At 52.6% G+C, this 18,059-nt stretch overlaps 1 protein-coding gene across 2 annotated transcripts in view; it reads right to left on the bottom strand.

The window, feature by feature from the left end:
* Positions 1 to 18,059, bottom strand: part of ERGIC1 (endoplasmic reticulum-golgi intermediate compartment 1) — a 100,066-nt gene that overhangs the window by 25,023 nt on the left and 56,984 nt on the right. The window contains exons 1-3 of one of the 2 annotated variants that reach the window (XM_029942847.1): positions 17,571 to 17,990; positions 12,190 to 12,284; positions 8,402 to 8,526 (exon numbers count right to left, since the gene is read on the bottom strand). In XM_029942847.1, the coding sequence (XP_029798707.1) occupies positions 8,402 to 8,526; positions 12,190 to 12,284; positions 17,571 to 17,575 (225 nt within the window). In that variant the 5' untranslated portion in view covers positions 17,576 to 17,990. Of the gene's footprint in view, positions 1 to 8,401; positions 8,527 to 12,189; positions 12,285 to 17,570; positions 17,991 to 18,059 lie in introns of those variants that run through there. The other variant, XM_029942846.1, reaches the window with a different exon arrangement.

Here is an 18,059-nt window from a genome sequence, read left to right on the forward strand (position 1 = left end):
GGGTTCCTTGGATTATGGGATGAGGGGATACATGCGAAGCCTCCGGCTGGGCCCCTGGCACAGGCCAGAGCTCAAAATGGCAGCCGCCCCCATGAGGGCTGGGGGATGACCTTTAGGCCCATGGACCAGCTGAACCCCTCAAAGACCAAGTCAACACCATTCCTCACCCAAATTTGCCCCATCACCCTAGACTGGGGCATCCTTGAAGGCAGGACTGTGGTGGCCTCCTTTCCTCCCTGGGCCCTGAGACCCGGGCAGAGAGCGCCCAGGAGCCATACGGCTATCCCATGACAAGGGCCTCCGTGTATTCTGCTGGGGCTTCTCTGTGGCACTAACAGGCCCCTCCTCCACCAGGCTCCCCAGGCCAAACCCCGGGTGGCATTCTGGTCCTCTATCTCCCTCCCACGCTTACCTCCTCCTGCTCACCCGCAAAGGCCGTTAGCTGCACCTGACCTTCTCGAGCCTCCAGTGCTCCCCTGGGGCAGCTTCCCCACTGGGTTCCCAGTGTCCACCCTTAGCACCCCCAGGCTCTTCCCCAACAATGCCAGAGGGGTCCTTTTGAACCCTACATGTGACTGTGTCTCTCCTCTGCTCACAACCTCCTCTGTGTCCTCCCTCTGGCTGGGAACGGTCCTACCTTGTGTGGTCCTACCTTGGTCCTTCATAGTGTGACCCCTTCCTGGAACCCTCTTTGACACGGCTCTTCCCTCCCTGGTTTCCCACAGGCCTCTGCTCAGGGAGCCCCCTGACCCCCATCCCCCACAAGCTTTGGTCTGCTAAAGCACTTAGCACCCACCCCCATATTTCTATCTCGTTATGTTCTGATTCCTCACCAGGGGACAAATACTCCATGCTGTAGGGACTTGTCTGATTTGATCTGCATTCCCCAGACCCTGGTAGACGCCCACTACATTATGTACTGGATGAACCAACAAACAAAAGAATGACATCAATTCTTAAAATAGCATTTGTGGGGCACCCGGATGACACAGTCAGCTAAGTGTCTGACTTTGATCTCAGGTCATGATCTCACAGTTTGTGAGTCCCAGCCCCTGCTGATGGTGCAGAGCCTGCTCGGGATCCTGCCTCTCCTTCTCTCTGCCCCTCTCCCATGTGCGCTCGTGCATGCGCTCACTCTCTCCCGCAGTCTCTCTCTCAAAATAGAGATTAAAAAAAATTTTTTTTAATAAAAAAATAACTAAATTTTTAAAATAGCATTTGTGATTCTAACATCTGGTAATTCCCATTGTACAGAAAAGAAAACTAAGGCTCAAAACAGTGAAGACACTTGCTAAGAAAAATGTCAAGAGCTGTGGTTTGAATTCATGGCTGCTGGCCTCCGGACTTGGCACCCTGAAGCAGGGCGTGATACCCCCTCTCACCATTTACCTTGGCACCCCTGGGTTGACAGCCACATGCAGTCGTCCTTTGGGACATGCTGGTTTGGGGAAGACAGCCCAACAAGAACCTGACCCTAGATGAGTCTCTGGCCTGTTGTGACACAGGCTAGGAAGAGGAAATGAGACTGTGTGACCCACACTGGACCAGAGAGATGTAGAGACCGTGCGGGCTGTGGGGAGGGCCCCCAACTCAGTTAAGAGGGTTCCTTCCGAGAGGGCTTCTCAGTGGAAAGGACCCTCTTGTGCTAAGGCTCCAAAACTGAGTCTGCATTACTCGGGAAGAGGCGGAAAGGCATGAGAGCATGGATGAGTACGGAGGTCAGAAACTGCCGGTTGGTGGGTGTGTGTAAGGAACTAGAACGGCCCGCAGGGGTTGGCAGTGGCAGAAAATAAAAGAGACATAAGAAAAAGATGGGGCTGTTCAGTAAAGACCCCAAATGCCATGCTGAGAAACGCAGTTTAGGGGTGCCTGGGTGGCTCAGTCAGTTAAGCATCCAACTTTAGCTCAGGTCATGATCTCACAGTCTGTAGGTTCAAGCCCCATGTCGGATTCTGTGTCTCCTTCCCTCTCTGCCCCTCCTCTCCTCATATTCTGACTCTCTTTCTCTCAAAAGTAAAATAAACATTAAAAAAAAATTTTTTTTAATGAAAAACGTATTTTATTTGATTCCAGTTCAACGAAGGTCTGGTGAGCTGCATTAGAGGAAGGAATATGGCTTATAGCTTCCGGCTGGGCAGCAGCCCATCAAAGTCTGCATGTTTGGTGAGCAGGCCTGCTTCAAACACAGAGCAGTATGCCTGTCCTCACTAGGGCCTGGGCTTTGGACTCACCTGGAAGGTACCAGGCTGACAGGGTATGGCCCAGCACAGCTCAGGGGCCCAATTACCCAAGGTAGAATAGGAGCTGAGCTCCACACTCCGGTCCAGCCCCATTTCCCAGCTGGGGTGCCTTGGGCAAGGTCAGTAACCTCTCTGTGTGCCTCAGTTTCCCCATCAGCAAGATGGAGATGTGACCCATAAAGGGTTACTGGGAGGATTACAGAAGGTGGGGGTGCAAAGCCAATGGTAGCGGTTATTGGGCTGGGTCCCTAGCATGAACGTGTTCGTCCTCAGAGCCAAGACAGAAAAACTCTCCTGGAAGATACAACCACATGCACACAGGCAGGGCATGGGGAAAAGCCCGCTGTATATTATAAATATTTTTAACCTTGTTTTTACTTATATAAATAATAACGTATACATTTATATTATTAAAAAAAGGCACATGATTGGGGCACCTGGGCGGCTCAGTTAAGCGTCCGACCTGGGCTCAGGTCATGATCTCACAGTTCACGAGTTTGACCCCTACGTCGGACTCTACTGACAGATGCTGTGTCTCCTTCTCTTCTGATGCCGTGTCTCCCTCTCTCTCTGCCCCTCCCCTACTCGTACTCTGTGTCTCTCTCTCTCTCAAAAAAAAAAATTAAAAAAAAATTTTAAACAAAGGCACATGGTCAAGTAAGGACTAAAGGTCCCGTTGTCTATCATCTCTGGAAGAAACCAATAGCATCCGGCACGTGTCCTTTGGCGTTTTTCCATGAAGTGAGTGACACAGGGCCTCTGGTGGGCAGGGTTCCAAATGGGGTTTGGAGCCTGGGTCTCACGCTCTCAGAGTGAAGTGAGTCAAGGAGGCTGCCTCCCTGCGAGGCTGTGACTCAGTGACCCGCTCCCCCTCCGCAAGGAGCCCATCACAGGTGGCTGACTCATGCCAGTACACGCTGGGCTGAAGAAAGAAAAGACGACGCTTTTAGAGCCTGTGACATAGGCACCTACGTCAGTGTCTCTGATAGATTTTAGAAGCATATAGATGGAGCCAGGCCCCAAACCTGGGTCCATCCTGTCCTTCTCCTGGGGGCTGGGTGATTAAGCAAGGAGTCTGGGCCACTGGGGGCTGCCAGGGCAGCTCAGAATGCGCCAACTTAGACATCTGACTGCTGGCCGCCCTCCTGATGGACAGATAAGGAAGTCTCGGGGCAAGTGCGAGCCTGATGCTGGGAGATAAGGGGGTGGAGGCCCGCTGCCAACCCCGCCCATCATCCCCGCCCATCATCGGGGAACACTGTCGCTGCTGCTTTCTTGTCTGAGCGCCCCTGACTGACAGTTCCTAGGAGGCAGGAGCCCTGAACACAGGCAGAGTGGGGGTCTCCACTCCCTGTGAGGGTACAAGGACGGAGGGTGGCCTGAGCTGTGACCTGGAATGAATGCACACAAGTGGTCACAGCTCATGTGACCAAGACGCTGGCGAAGCAGCAGCAGGGGGACGCGGGGGGAGAGCAGGGGCCTGGTGCCAGGATGCCAGTTCCAAGCCTACTTCATCTCTTATGCCTCAGTTTCCTCAGAGCTGCTGCAAGGAGTAAACAGGTTAATAGGGGAAAGGGCCAGGTAAGAACCCAGTAGGTGGAAGCCATAAGGCGAGGGCCAGCTTCACACTTTCCTAGCATCCCGGCCCTCGCCAGCCAGAGACCGACTTCCTGACTGTAGGAGGACACCTGCTTCAGGTGATGGTGGTGCCAGCTGGCGAAATCACAGGCGCTCCCACCGACGGCAGGTGAAGCAGGCCCGGGAAGGGGCACTGAGGCTCATCCCCATCCCCGCAGTGTTAAGTGTTTTGTGTTTTTAAAAAGATTTTTTAAGGCTTATTCATTTTTGAGAGAGACAGAGAGACAGTGTGAGTGGGCAAGGGGCAGAGAGAGACAAAGATACAGAATGGAAGCAGACTCCAGGCTCTGTGCTGACAGCTCAGAGCCTGACATGGGGTTTGAACCTGAGAACCGTGAGATCATGACCTGAGCCAAAGCAGGATGCTTAACCGACTGAGCCACCCAGGCGGCCCAAGTGCTTTGTATTTTAATTTGCTCATCATACAACCTGTGAGGGCAATATTATTGTTGTCATTTTACAGATGAGGAAACTGAGGCTTAGAGAGGCTAAATTGCCCAGAGCCGTTCAATCAGCGAGCACTGTAGCCAGGATTCTGGACCATGGATCTGTCTGACCCCAAAGAGCAAGTTCCACTCCCCACTCTGGGGGCCTCAACACAGTCCATCTGAGGGAAGCTGACCGCAGCCTGGGCACGTTTGCTAAGGGAAGGAGGGTGTGGTGCTGGGCCATCTTCTGGGTGGTGGTCTTGTTTCTCCTGTGTCCGTCCCAGGCTGGGTGCCACACGGTCCCTTCTCGCTCCCTGTCTGGGGCATTAATATTTAAGCCATGTGATGCTAATACCCCTGAGGGGAGGCTCGCACACCTCGGACTGTGTATGTGCGTATGCATGTGTGTGTGTGTCTGTTCATCTTCAACCGTCACCCCCCAGACAGGCCCCCCTTCCACCCCCATCTGAGTGGGTTCACTCCCTTCTTCTCCACCTTAACACCCTCTTCATTCTCTTCACGGTTGCTTCATCAAAACCACACCTTTGCTTGTTTGAGTGTTTACCTGTGGGTTGGCTATCACCCCATAATAGACCTCAGTGCCATCAAGGTCAGGGACCACGGCCGTTCCTTGCAGCATGGCATCCCAGTGCCAAGTGTGCAGCCAGGCATAAAGTACACGCTCAACAGCATGACATATGAGTGAATCAGCAAGGGCTGGGGGCAGCGGTCCAGAGAAGTCAAGAAGTGAAATGGATGGCAGTGGCACAGGGGGCATGATGGAGGAGGGAGTAGGAGGGAGGGGGAGGGAGGGGTGGAAGGGAAGGGGAGGAGGACTCCCCCAAGGGACCCACCTCAACAAGGTCTGTGGATGAGCAGCAGTTCTCCAGGCAGAGCAGGAGCCTGGGCCTACCACCAACTCACCCATCCCCCTGCATGTCCACACCCCTGCCCTGCCTCCTCTCCACGGCCGGCCCTCCAGCCCGCTGCTCTGTCCCACGTCACTGGTGCTCCTTGCGGCTCCCAGGTCGGTCACCCCACCCACGCAGTACCAGCCCTTCCTCTTTGATCCTCTTCTAGATTCTAGGGCCCGCCTAGGCATGGTGCCCTCCCACCTGCCCGGCAGCTCCGTCTCCTACCCTTTGTCACCCCCTCATCTTCTACTCCTCAATGCTGGACGTCCCAGAAGTCAGTCAGACCACATTTGCATCAAGACTTGAGGTTCTTGCATTGCAGTGCCACAGACCCTTTGCCAGTCTGGTGACACGTATGTTTTAAATGCTTAAAATGTGTTGAATGTACCCAATATATAAGATTATGGAGAAAATAAATGATATTTAAACAGTAATTAAAATATGAAAAAAGCATACTTAAATAGGCTTCCCTATTACCACAGCAAATAATAAGACCCAGTCACAGGTCAACTAATTACTGTAATTTCAAAGCAGTGATGAATGTAAACAGTATCTGCAACTATTTTAATGTGATATAAATATCAGCAATTTTACTGGCGACAAGTCACAGGTGCTGCTAAATGCTACTGTGGTTCGTGGCCCACATGCAACAGAAGAGAAAATGCTAAATTTGAGTTCGAGCTTCATAAAAATCAACGTGCCTTTCCCCCCCCATCCAAGTTCATAGACCCCTTAAATTCAATCTATACTCCCTGGGGTGTCAGTAAACTCCAGGTTTGGAAAAATTTCTACACCTTCTCTCAGGGCAGTTTCCTTTAGGCCAATAAGTCGCAAACATGAGTGGCATCGGAATGCCCTGGAAGGCTCCTCATAACCTAGATTAAGTGGGTCTGAGGCGGGGCCCGAGAATCTGTGTTCCTAGTAAGTTCTGAGCTGGTGCTGATGGGGCTGGCCTGGGGGCCTGCTCTCAGTAGTGTGGATCGAGACCTGCGTCTGCCAACATCATCTAGTCACTGATGGCCACCACATTTACAGTCCGGCTCAGAACACGCTCCTGAACCCCCAGAAACCCACCTCTCATGTAGTATCTCTGGGCAGAAGCCCAAATGAAACATGTCCAGAATTGAACTACAGTTTCCCAGACTTACTGCCCATAGAGCCCATGCTTCCCAGAGCTCCCACATCTAGAAAAGGGGACCTCCCGCTCATCTAGACAAAACCCAAAGAGGTTTCTCTGTGTCCGCTCTTGCACTCACCACCCAATCCAACTAATCAGTAAGTTTCACTGATTCCGCATCCCTAATCTGGCCACTCGTCTCCAACTCCACTGCGCAACCAGTGACTGTGACTCTACTCTTGGCCCCTCCAGGGTGCTCCCCCCACAGCTACCACCATGAGCTTTCCGAAGTTTTACAGTCCAACAGAACTTTTTCTGGGGATGAAAATGTTATGTAGCTCTAATATGGCAGTCACTGGTCTCACATGGCTATTAAGTACTTCACACGTGACTAGTGAGACTGAAGGACCGAATATTTCATTTTATTTAATTTTCATGAATTTAAATTTAAATAGTGTCATAATAGTGTCATGTGGCTAATAGCTACCATATTGGTATAGTATGATTCTTTATTTTTAATTTTTAAAATTTTTTGAGAAAGTGTGCATACGCATGTGTGAGCAGAGGAGGGGCAAAGAGGGGGAGAGAGGGAGGGAGGGAGGAAGGAGGGGAGAGAGAGAGAGAGAGAGAGAGAGAGAGAGAGAGAGAGAGAGGGGGGGGGAATCTCAAACAGTGTAAAGGAGAGGCCATGAGACTACGTGGGGAGAGACAGGTCCAGTGACACCAGTGTCCCAGCCCAGCCTTGCAGCCAGCCACCCAGCAGGAACTATGGGAAGGGAGGCACATGCCCTGTCTAAAGGGGCAGCTCCATTGGCTGTTGACAATGGGATGTGGCCCCAGTGTGGCTGGAGCCTCTGACTTTGAAAACTGGAAATCTGGACTCCCAGTCTTTAGACACTGGCTCTGACGCGTTTGAATGCCATACAGGACAACCGTAACTTGTCTTTCAGTTGGGTGTGGCCGGTGAGCGTGCAATGTCTGATTCAGATGTCAGGGACCAGAGGAAGGGTGTCCTGAGCAAAGGCTACAAGAGGGCAAGCAGAATGGCCCCTGGCTCAGTCTGGCTGGGACCGGGAATGGGAGTTACAGAACATGGGAGATAGCTGTGTGATCTTGGGTAAGACACTCAGCCTTTTTGGGTGTCCGTTTCCTCGTCTGTAAAATGGTGCCACCTCGCAGAGTTCTTGCGGGGCTCCTCTGTGATAACACACAGAAGAGCTGCAATGGGTGCAGCATGTGTGGAGTCAAGGTTGCCGGCTCAAACCAGGGCTCCCTAGCACCCCCAAATGCACTGCACCCCCATCCTCGACACAGGATCTGAAGTTCCTGGTTCTGGCAACAAAACAGCAGGAACACCTGACAGGTCCTTTGGGGCCTGCCGGCTACTTTCAAATCACCCCATTCTCACTCCTCCCCTGCATCATTCCTCATCACACCACCGCCCACCAAAAATGCTTTTCAGTATGTACACTGTCTACATCCGCTACTAGCACGGGTGCTCCGCCCACCTATCCACCTGCCCCGTCCACTCCACCTACTCTGAGTGGCCCCAGAGCTGACGGCCCACCCCGGAACACAGACAATGTCCAAAAAACGTTTTTCAAATGAATGTGTAAGAGCTCATTTAATCCTCATACGAACTTTGTGAACTGGGTGGCATCCTTCTATTATGACCATCATCACATCCTCACCCTAAAGATGTAAAAACAGGCTCTGATGGGTGAAGTGACTCAGAGGACGCTGCTTGGCCAAGAGGCGGTAGAGCCGGGTCGCACACTCAGAGCTCAGGACCGCAAATCCCCTGGTCTTCTTAATGGCTCCTCCCTTTTCTGCTGAGAGTAAGAGTGAGCGGCCCCTTTCTGAACCAGTGGGGGCTGGGAGTGGCTGGAACCTCCCCCCACCCCAGAATCTCCGCCGGAAACACTGCTGGCCACCCCGATGCTTGCAGGTCCTGGCTGGGGGGGCAGCTGAGCGAGCGCACCAATCCAAATGCCCGGTTTCTGGGAGGAAGGGGCCCGAGGGGACAGAGAGTGGGGAGAAGGGGTCAGTGCAGGGTGTCCGTACCTTGTTGATGCTGAACTGCCCCTCAAAACGGCAGCCAGCCCCGCTGTTCAGTGGGATCTTCATCGAGTTGTCAATGTGGCCCACTTCATGCCTGCCCATCTCATCCTGTATGTCAAGTCCAACCACTGCAGGAGCCAAGGAGAGGAGAGGGTCACAAACACCCAGAGAAATGAGGATGGGGTCCAGCCCTTCCTCCCTGGACCCCCTCCCCAACCCACCCCTTGGACAGGTGGGCCTTGGGCCTTCCAGGCGCTCACAGTCTAGGGCCCAGAGCCACAGCAAGGAAGGCGGCCAGCATGGCCAGACCCAAAGGGAGTAAGCCCACAGGTCCCTGCCTCTGCCTAAGGCTGCAAAGGAAGTGGTGGGGGGGAGCTGAGGGAGGTGGCAGCTAATGGGGCCAGGGATGGAGCACTGTGGCCCACAGGTGACAACTCTGCTGAACTCAAGACTGCAGGGAGATGGCAGAGGGTCATGGTGAAAAGGCTAGTCTGAGTCCTGGCCCTGCATTTTACCAGCTGTACAGCCCTGGCCGAGGCATAGAGGTTTTCAATGCCTGTTTCTTTCTCTAGAAAATGTGGGGTGATAATAAATTAGACCTTCCTTGGAGAAGTATGAGGGTCAAGTAATATGTATAGAAAATGCTCAGAACAGGGGCTGATATATAGTAAACAGCAAGTACTTAATGAATGTCGGTCCCTAATAGGTCTCAGTCTCTTGGTTTGTTGGCTGGACAGTTTCAGGCAGGCATTCATTCATTCCTCATTCATTCATTCACACCTTCTTTTACCCAATACCTATTTCTGCCCTCCTGGAGCTTGGATACGTTCCCCGGGTGCCTCAGTACATTGAATGGGAAACTTGGGGCTTGGAGTCCTGGTCTTTGGCTCCCGTGTGACTATCCATCTATGACTCAGCTTCCCAATCTGTAAAATGGGCAGGCCTGTGCCACTGGCATTCTTTGAGATGGTTTAGGTGGCATGGCTTTGTAAACTATGAAAACACAGCATTCCCTGAAAGAAGCACTGGGAAGGAGGTTACAACACAGAGAAAGAAGTGCTCGAAGCACTTTTATGTGAGCCAGCCCTAAAAGGGAAAAATGGGAACAACTGTATTCCGCAGTGAGGGTGGGGAAGTGATGAGGGCTGTCCATAGAAGGAAGTGTGATGTAGCTCACAGGTCTGGCGTATGTGGGAAACGCTGATGCCGTGATGTGTGATTTAAGAGCAATGTAAACAGGTCCCTGTTTGACTCAGCAGCCCCGCCCCTGGGAGCCTGTTGTCTGGATGCACACATGTCCAGATGTGTGTGCAAGGCTGGTCTAGGCAAGTTTATTTGAAATTGTAACAAGTGGAGGCAACTTGGCTGCCTGTCAACAAGGGACCAGTCAACGGAACAGTCTCCTCTGGAATGTGGTGCAGTAGGTACAGGAACTGAGCTGAATCCATGTGTGAAGAGAGGCAGCTCCGAGCAGGACAGTGACTAAGAGCTTGGGCTCTGGGGCAGCCACTCTCTGTGGTTCCTGGCTCTGCCCCTTACCAGCCGTAGGACCTCGAACAAATTCCCTAGCCTCCCTGTGCCTTGGTTTCCTCCTCTATCCTAGGCATGTGAGGATTTAAAAAATTACAATGGTACGACCTATGTGCTAGACACTCTTCCAAGTGCTTTTTACATAGGAATGCACCATCTGAGCACCCCTGTGTGGAAGATAATATTATCAGACCCATTCTATACTGGGGGACACTAAGGCACAGAGAGGTTCAGTAACTTGCCTGGGATCGCACAGCTAAGACACATTGGAGTGTGGATTAGAACCCACAGAGTTCTGATCCAGAGGCCACACCCTTTGGCCCCTCTGCTAGAGTACGCCTCCTCTAATGCACTAACACAGCCAAAGGACTCAGGACAGAGCCTGGCTCGGAGGAGGAGCAGAATAAATGACAGCTGGGGCAGTCATCTTACTAATATTCTGAGTCATATAAGAATAGCTCCAAGACATTAGCCTAAAAAACAAGAACCCCCAGAAAGGTTCCATGTAGTTGGGTCCCAATTATGTGAAAAGAAAAAAGAAAAAACAATCCCTGCCCCCACACAGGGGTGGGGAAGGGGTCCGTCCCAACTGTGCCTTCCTCTGGGGTGGACGGCGCGTCAGGAGCACATGCTTCAATATTTTTCTTTATAGGTGTCTGTATTTTGAACGTGACTTTTTCTGAAGCGGAAAAATACATTCCTGTATTAGTTAGCAATAAAACATTACTTTTTAAAGCAGGATACGAAACTGCACACGGAGCGTGATCTCGGCCGCGTTTAGAAATGCGCAGAAAGGAAGGCCAGCGGGATGGAATGGCGTCAGATGTCGACTGACACTGCTGGGGGTGGAGTTATGGGCAATTTCTTCCCTCTGCTGCTCTGGATTTTCCAAAGGTACGATGATGAGCGTGCATTTCTTCTTTCTATACTAAAAATCTGTTCTCTTCAAGAACAGCCAGGGTGCGGAGCTCAGGGAGGAGCTGCCCACGGTCAGGTTATGGCCCCAGAGCAGCAGGGCCCTGGGGGCTAGTGCAGCCCCGAGCATGAAGTTGCCGGCCCCTCCTGGGCCACGGCCCAAGCTGGGACAGAGCCTGCAGCCACATCCCTTCCCTCCCCTGCCCTGCGGCTCCCAGTCCTCTGGCCTGACTAAGAATTCCCTTGTTCCAGAGACACGACTTACTCCTGACGGAGAAGCTGCCAGATGAATTATTTTTCTAAAGGAAAAAGAAAAAAAATAAAAATAAAACCGACCTATTTCAACAGGTTCCCTGGCTGGGGGCCCACTATGGATTCAAAATTGTGATGTAATTATCACCAAAAGCAACAACAGAACTGAATCTCTCCCTATCTCTGCCTGCGGGCACACCCAGTGTTCTGTCCTTCAGGAGGAAGGGCATGGGTGGGAGAAGGGCCTGCATGGGTTATGTGCCAGCCTGGGGCAAAGGGACACTAGGAACCCAGTCCAGAAAGGAACACCCAGTCTGCTCAGTAAGAAGTTTAGGAACCAGCTCATCAGACCCTCCCAGGAACCTCAGGCAACAGATTGCACTATAAACCCATTTTTACAGAGGAGAAAACAAGCTCAAAAGAAGTCACATGTCAGCCTGGTTCACACAGTTTTAGTGAGCAAAAGAAATCCAAGGTTTCTCCTCACCTTGAGATGCTGGAGCGGTTATATGACCTGTGTCCCCACCCCCACGCCACCCTACGGCCTCTAGCCAAGGATGTGGGTAATAGGAGCCCTGCCCCCTTGCTATGGGGCAGGACAAACTGTGGTGTCAGTCACATGCCACAGCCCCCCATGACATCAGGCTGTGACTATACTTTCCCTGAACACAGACCTCTGCTGTCCTCTCGAACCCCCACCCCCTTGCACTGGGGAGGTGGCGGGAGGGGGTGGAGGGAGAGGCGAGTTCCCAGAGTCTTTTCTCAGTAAATCCCTTGCGGAAACTCAGGCTGCCGCTTCTTGGGAACCTGACCCCAGAGACAGCTTCTGACACACCAACACGGATACTCTCCAGCGGTAACCCCTGTTAGCAATTTTGACTACACTGTATCCTAAAAAAACCTCCAAACACAGGCACGTTGATTACATTCTCCCTGCAAAATGAATAAAGGGAACCTCATGGAATCCGATATTTGCAGCATGCCCTGTTTGCTGACTTGTCCGGGTTATCTTGTCATCTCTGCACACCTAGCTCTGCCTATAGGAGGGGTCCTGCCAGAGCAGGGGGCTGTTGGGAATACCTGGGAATACTCACATTCACAGTGCAAATTGGGTAAACTGATGTTCAGGCTGACGTCAATTTTGCCCCCGCTGTCCTTGTCCGGGTCATCAACGTAGAGCTCATTCACGCTAAGGGAGACAAGAATAGAAGCTTTCATTGAGATGGGGCACCCATAGCGGACACGGGGGACAGCCAGGGGCCACTGCCCTTGGTGACCCCCAAATAACCATCAAATAACCGCTCAAATAACCATCTAGGGGAAGCCAATCTGCTCAGGCATGGGAGAGCCGGGCTGCCATCTTGAGGGCCTCTCCAAACCCTGGCCTTACCACTCAGAGGGAGGGGGCTGGGATGGTGATAGGGGTATGGCTTTTGGAGTTAGACAGATTCAAATTCCAATCCTAGCCCTGCCATTTTCCAGGCAGAACCTGTCTTTAAATGGGATGTCACCACCCACTATGCATGGGGTAGTCTAATACCGGAGTGAAAAATGTGAGTCTTCCTAGACCTGAAACCTGTGAATGTGTGACCTTACATGACCAGAGGAACTTTACACATGTGATTATGCCGAGGGGTCCAGGGGTGCCTGGGTGGCTCAATCGGTTAGGCCTCCGACTCTTGGTTTCAGCTCAGGTAATGATCTCACGGTTCATGGGTTCAAGACCCACATGGGATGCAGAGCCTGCTTGGGATTCTCTCTCCCTCCCTCTGCCCCTCTCTCCCACCCTTTCTCTCTCTCAAAATAAATAAATAAACTTTAAAAAAATGTTTAAAAAAAAATAGTGTGCTCCAGTGGTGAGATCGAGCACCACATGAGGCTCAGTGCTAAGTATGGAGCCTGCTTGGGATTCTTTCCCTCCTCTCTCTCTCTCTCTCTCTCTCTCTGCTCCTCCCCCATTGGTGCACATGCACGCATTTATGCATTCACACATGCATGCTCTCTCTCAAAATAAATAAATAAACTTAAAAAATATATATATAAAGAAACAATAGGCTCAAAATGTCACCTGGGGCTTGTTTCCTTGCGAGGGTCACAAGGATGTTCCCAAAGGTGAGAGAGTGACAGATGTGGTTTGGCCTTCAGATTGTTGGCCTCCAGCCCATGAAGTCAGGGCCCAGCTGGGCCTATGTGTATTCATGTTATTCCCATCTGCTCCTGTGAAATGTCCTCATCCCCATTTCAGAACCAGGAAACTGAGGTTCAGAAAGGGTGAGTGCCGTCTCCAACGTCACACAGCAGGAAATGGCAGAGCTAAAATCCCGCCCACGTCTGCATTGGGCCTGAGCCCCAGGCTTTCTAGGGCTCACGCTATCTACCTCGGCCTGGACATCAAGGATCAAGGGAGGAAACGGGGGAGGAGGGCAGCTCTCTGAGGCCATACACGGGGTGTGGGGAAGAGAGATAGGAGCCTGTACTTGGCAGGCTCACTGCGCTGGTCCCCATCAGAGAACAAAAAGAGAAAATTAGCCAGTGAGAGAGAAGCAAGCAGGACCCTAGAAGGTGATGCTGGAGGGTGTACATCTCCACAGCCAAACATGCTCCTCCTCGGTCTTCGGCGCCCAACTTCTACCCCGGCCTTGGTTCACGACTCCAGAGGGCTGGTGCAAAATGACACTGCTTGGTGATAAACAGAATGGTCACTGTGGAAGAGGGAGAGCCCCCGGCTTCCTTTCCCAAACTAGCCACACTCTTCCTTGAAGCCGCTCACCTTTCCCACCTGGGAGGCGGAGCCTCAGCACACCACTGAGGGATTGTGGGATGATGTCATCCCCTGGCAATCCTCTGGAGGTGACCTCAGCGCACAGAGGTGAATCCCAGGTGTGGCACCAAGGTGAGCTCACCCTCAAGTCCCCAGGGGGCCTCTCTCAGCCCAGGGAGCCTGGGCTCCGAAGTGCCACCTGGAACAAAGGGGCTGAGGTGCTGGTGAGGGACAGAAAGCCCACGGGCCTGCAGAGCGTGGGCCAGTCTGGTTAGGTGAGGCCAGAGGTGGCCACTCCCAGATGCATTCCTGGAGGGCCCCAGGCTGCAAGAGAAACGAAGTTCGATCACCTGCACCGCCCGCCCAATGAGGCCGAGAGAACTAGTTTGAGTCCAGAATGTTCCAGGGCTGCTGGTGTCCGCCTACCCCCAGCCAGCACTGTAAGGCCGCCCTGAGCCTACTGCCCACAGGTGCCTGCCAAGGCAACCTGGCTGGGGCTGAGCGGACGTCAAAAGTGGACGACGGCCAGAAATCAGCCCCCCTGAAGGGACAGGAAACGCCTTCTGTGGATTTACTGCTGTCCGGGGACTCCTGTCACTAGCAAGGGCAATGAGAAGGCTCATGGGGCAGTGGCAGACACACCTCCTGCCACTAAGAAGCTGGAAGGGGTGGACCTGGGACAGGCTGCTTCACCCCTCTGAGCCCCAGCTTCCTGAACTGTAAAACTGGGCACGTTTTCTATGAAGTCTGAAGATAGCCAACATTGATCTACAATAACAGTCACAATAGTGGTGGTCGTAGGAGATACCGTGTGGGAGGGGGCACGAAGGAACCTTCCGGGTGGTAGGATGTGCTGTCTTGATGAGGTGATGGTGACGTGGGTGTAATGCAGAGGCAAGCATTCCTCAAGTCTCCCCTTAAAGATGTATGTGCTTTGCTATTTGTACGTTGTACACACATCTTGAAAAGAAGGAAAGAAAACCAAGGAGGGGAGAGGGGAGAGGAAGAAAGAAGGGAGACAGAACAAAAGAGGGGTCAGGATTGGGGCTACTTCCCAGGGTTGTGAGTGATAATGCTGCAGGCGCCCCGGGGCGGGGGGGTGTTGCACACCAATCTGAGGGCCTAGCTCAGGCCCCTCCTGGTAAAGAGCATAAGGCTTTGGGATGAAAGTCCAGACTCTCAGCGTTCGAATCCTGGCTCCACCACCTATGTGCTGACTGACCTTATAATGCAGGGAGGGGGCTTTGCCTTTACCAGCCTTGGTTTCCCCAGATGTAAAACACGGGCAGCCATGGACATGGCAGAAGCAGCGTCCACTACTTTTTCTGGTCTTACAAATACCAGTGTTCACCGAGTTGGGAAGAACAGGCATCCACCTCACAGCGCTGTGGTGAGGACTGTGCTGAGGGGCCCACAGCTGATGCATTAAATCGAGACTATGCTGAGTGTGACCCGCTGAACAAGGGGGCACTTGCCCCCCGCACAGGCATGCCAGGTAGCTCAGCATCCGAGCTCCCACTGTGGGGAAGTGAAACCGACAAGGTGGCTTTGATGGAAGGCACAGTTTCAATACACCCACGCAAAGGAAGAAAGAGTCCCGAGATTTATGACTTGCAGATCCCAGGAGCGGGGGTGTGCGTGCAGGGAGCCAGGGGAGGGCAGGAGCCAGCAGGAGAGACAGAACAGCGTAGCAAGCACTTATTACTTATGAGGGGCAGAGGTCACTGACTCTCCTCCAGCTTGACTCTTAAGTAGGTGTTTTAAAAGATGCCCTGGGCAAAATAAAAGCGGGAACTCGTGGCGGGCATCCTAAACTCAAGTCCTTATCTACACGTCCAGACGCAGGGTGTGAGACGGGGGTTATCACACTGTAAAATGCCTAGGCAGCAACTCAGGAAAAACACAGTGTGTTCTCCTCAAAAGCTGCTTTTCTTGTCATAAGGATTAAATGTGTTAACGCATGTAACAAGAGCTAGCACAGCCCCTGGCATATTGAGGCCGGCATAGGAGGTGGCCCGGCTTAAAACTAACGGAAGAAGAGGTCCTGGTTCTGAGCAGCCAGCTGGTGGCAGGCCCAACGCTGGGGGCTTTCACATGTAGTATCTCATGTAATACCCACAGCAAGACAATGTTTAGTGGGGTCACTGTTCTTTTCTCACAAGGATGGAACCGGGCTCAGCGGGAGATGGATAAAAGACTGGCCAAAATCACATGGCCAGGAAGAGGCAGAGGCAGGATCTGAACGTGGAGCCATGGAAACCCAGAGCCATGCTCTTCCCACTGAATTAAAAGGGATGGGGCAAGGAATCAATGAAAAACTGAGGGGCAGGAGTCCCCCGAGTAGACCTGTGATGCAGGCATCATCTTTCTGATAGTCTTCAGGTGTCCATCCCAACTGCACCGCTGGCCCAAGTGCCCACAGGGCATGCAGGTGTAAAGCGTCCATCCCCTTTGCACCCCACAAGCCTCCCTTGGTCACCTCATCTGCCACACCCTGGTGGGTTGCCACATCTGACTTCCCGACCGACCAGGACGAGGGCTCCCTGAGCCAGGAGCCCAGACCGCGAGATCACCACCTCTGCAGAACGAACAGGGGAGGTACCAGTGTGTGCGGATAGAGGAGAGGGGGGCGCATTCCAATTGGGGGACACCAGACAGTGTCAGGGAATTGGCTGGATTGCGTGGGGGTCAGTAAGCAATGGCCATGTAGGGAGAGGAAGAGAGGGACTGGGAGGTAAGGGTGGGGGGAGCGTAGGTGGAATGTAACAAAGGGCCCTGAAATTCTAAGCTGAGGCGTGAGTCTGATGACATCTATGGAAAACAATTTTATTTGCTTTTAGAAGAGCACTTGAATAGTTCAGATTCCTGCCCAAAGTCGCTGACCTCCGTGCTTAATAATTTGATTTAATGGAAACTTACACAGCAGTGAGGCCCACAGCAAGGGCTTGCGGTAGAGGGAAGAGATGTAAGTTACGTAAGCAATTTCTCCAGGACCCTGTTTCCAATCCTGACCTTCCAGGTAGAAGTAAGTGCATCTATTCCCTAGCAGGTGGAGGGCCAAAAATCATCCCTTCTCGGCCACCAAGTCCTGCCCACACCCTCTTCTCCACAGCCAGCGCCCAGTCTCCTCCCCAGGGCCACGGCCTCCAGGGCCGCCTGCCCCAAATTCACCTTCACAAGAGGTAACCTTGCCGCAGCGGGAAGGCGGTCCACGCTCAGAAGCCTTCAGGCCTGCCAGTGCTCCTTCATGAGACAACTCTGAGTCTCTCTACCAGGCCCAAGCTCACAATCTAGGCCTCAGTGCCAGTGTCCTGGGCTCTGAGGGAGACATCCAGGTCCTCCTCCTGGTTAAGCTATTGGCCTCCCACTGGGGGCCTGCTATGGAGCATGTGAGGACCCAGTTCAAGGTAACCTCCCAAGTTCCCGCCAGGTGGGCAATGGCTTCCTGGAGTTCCAACTGCCTACTCGGCCACCTCCCCGTGAAAGGGTGTATCCGAGTCTTTTGGTCAACGGTCTGACCAAAATGCAGCAGCTCCCATGATGCATCTGGGGGCCCAGAATGCTCTGGGCGGAAAAGAGTGGTGCGACAGGGCAGGAGTGCAGAGGCTTTGACTAGAGTGGCTCACCACTTCCTAACCTCATTGAGGCTTTAGCCTCCCGGTGCCTCAGTTTTCCCAGCTTTAAAGTGGGGCTAAGGCTAACAGCATAACCTACCTCATGGGGTTCTGTGTTGATGAAATGAGATGATCACTGTGGAGTGCGAACCTAGGTGGCTGGCTGGAATGTGGCTGCCCACTGTAAACCGTAACTGGGAAGTAGAATTCGTTGTATTGTACTGTAAATTATCCATGGAGAGTTCCAGCTACTGCCTTTTCTTCTTATAAATCCTCATCAGGTTGATAAGTCAAAGCAGCCAAGCCTAGGAAGTCAAAGGCTAGAAGGTTCTACAGCCACATTCTCTGAGGAAGGGCTGGAAACTTGAAGCCACAGAGCACCCGAGGGGGCCACTTTCCCAAGGATAATTAATAGCCTGTCTAAAGCCCAGGTTAGAGTCCAACCACCCAAACAAACAGGCCTCCTTCCCTACTGGGCTGAGCCAGAATAGCGTCTTATGTCACTGATAACCACAGGTCAGGGTGCAATGTTGATCCTACCAGCAGTGACCTCATTTCCTTGGGACACAATCTCATAATGGGGGGTCTG

This window comes from Suricata suricatta, chromosome 6 (genome assembly GCF_006229205.1).
Source record: "Suricata suricatta isolate VVHF042 chromosome 6, meerkat_22Aug2017_6uvM2_HiC, whole genome shotgun sequence".
NCBI classification, from domain to species: Eukaryota; Metazoa; Chordata; class Mammalia; order Carnivora; family Herpestidae; genus Suricata; species Suricata suricatta.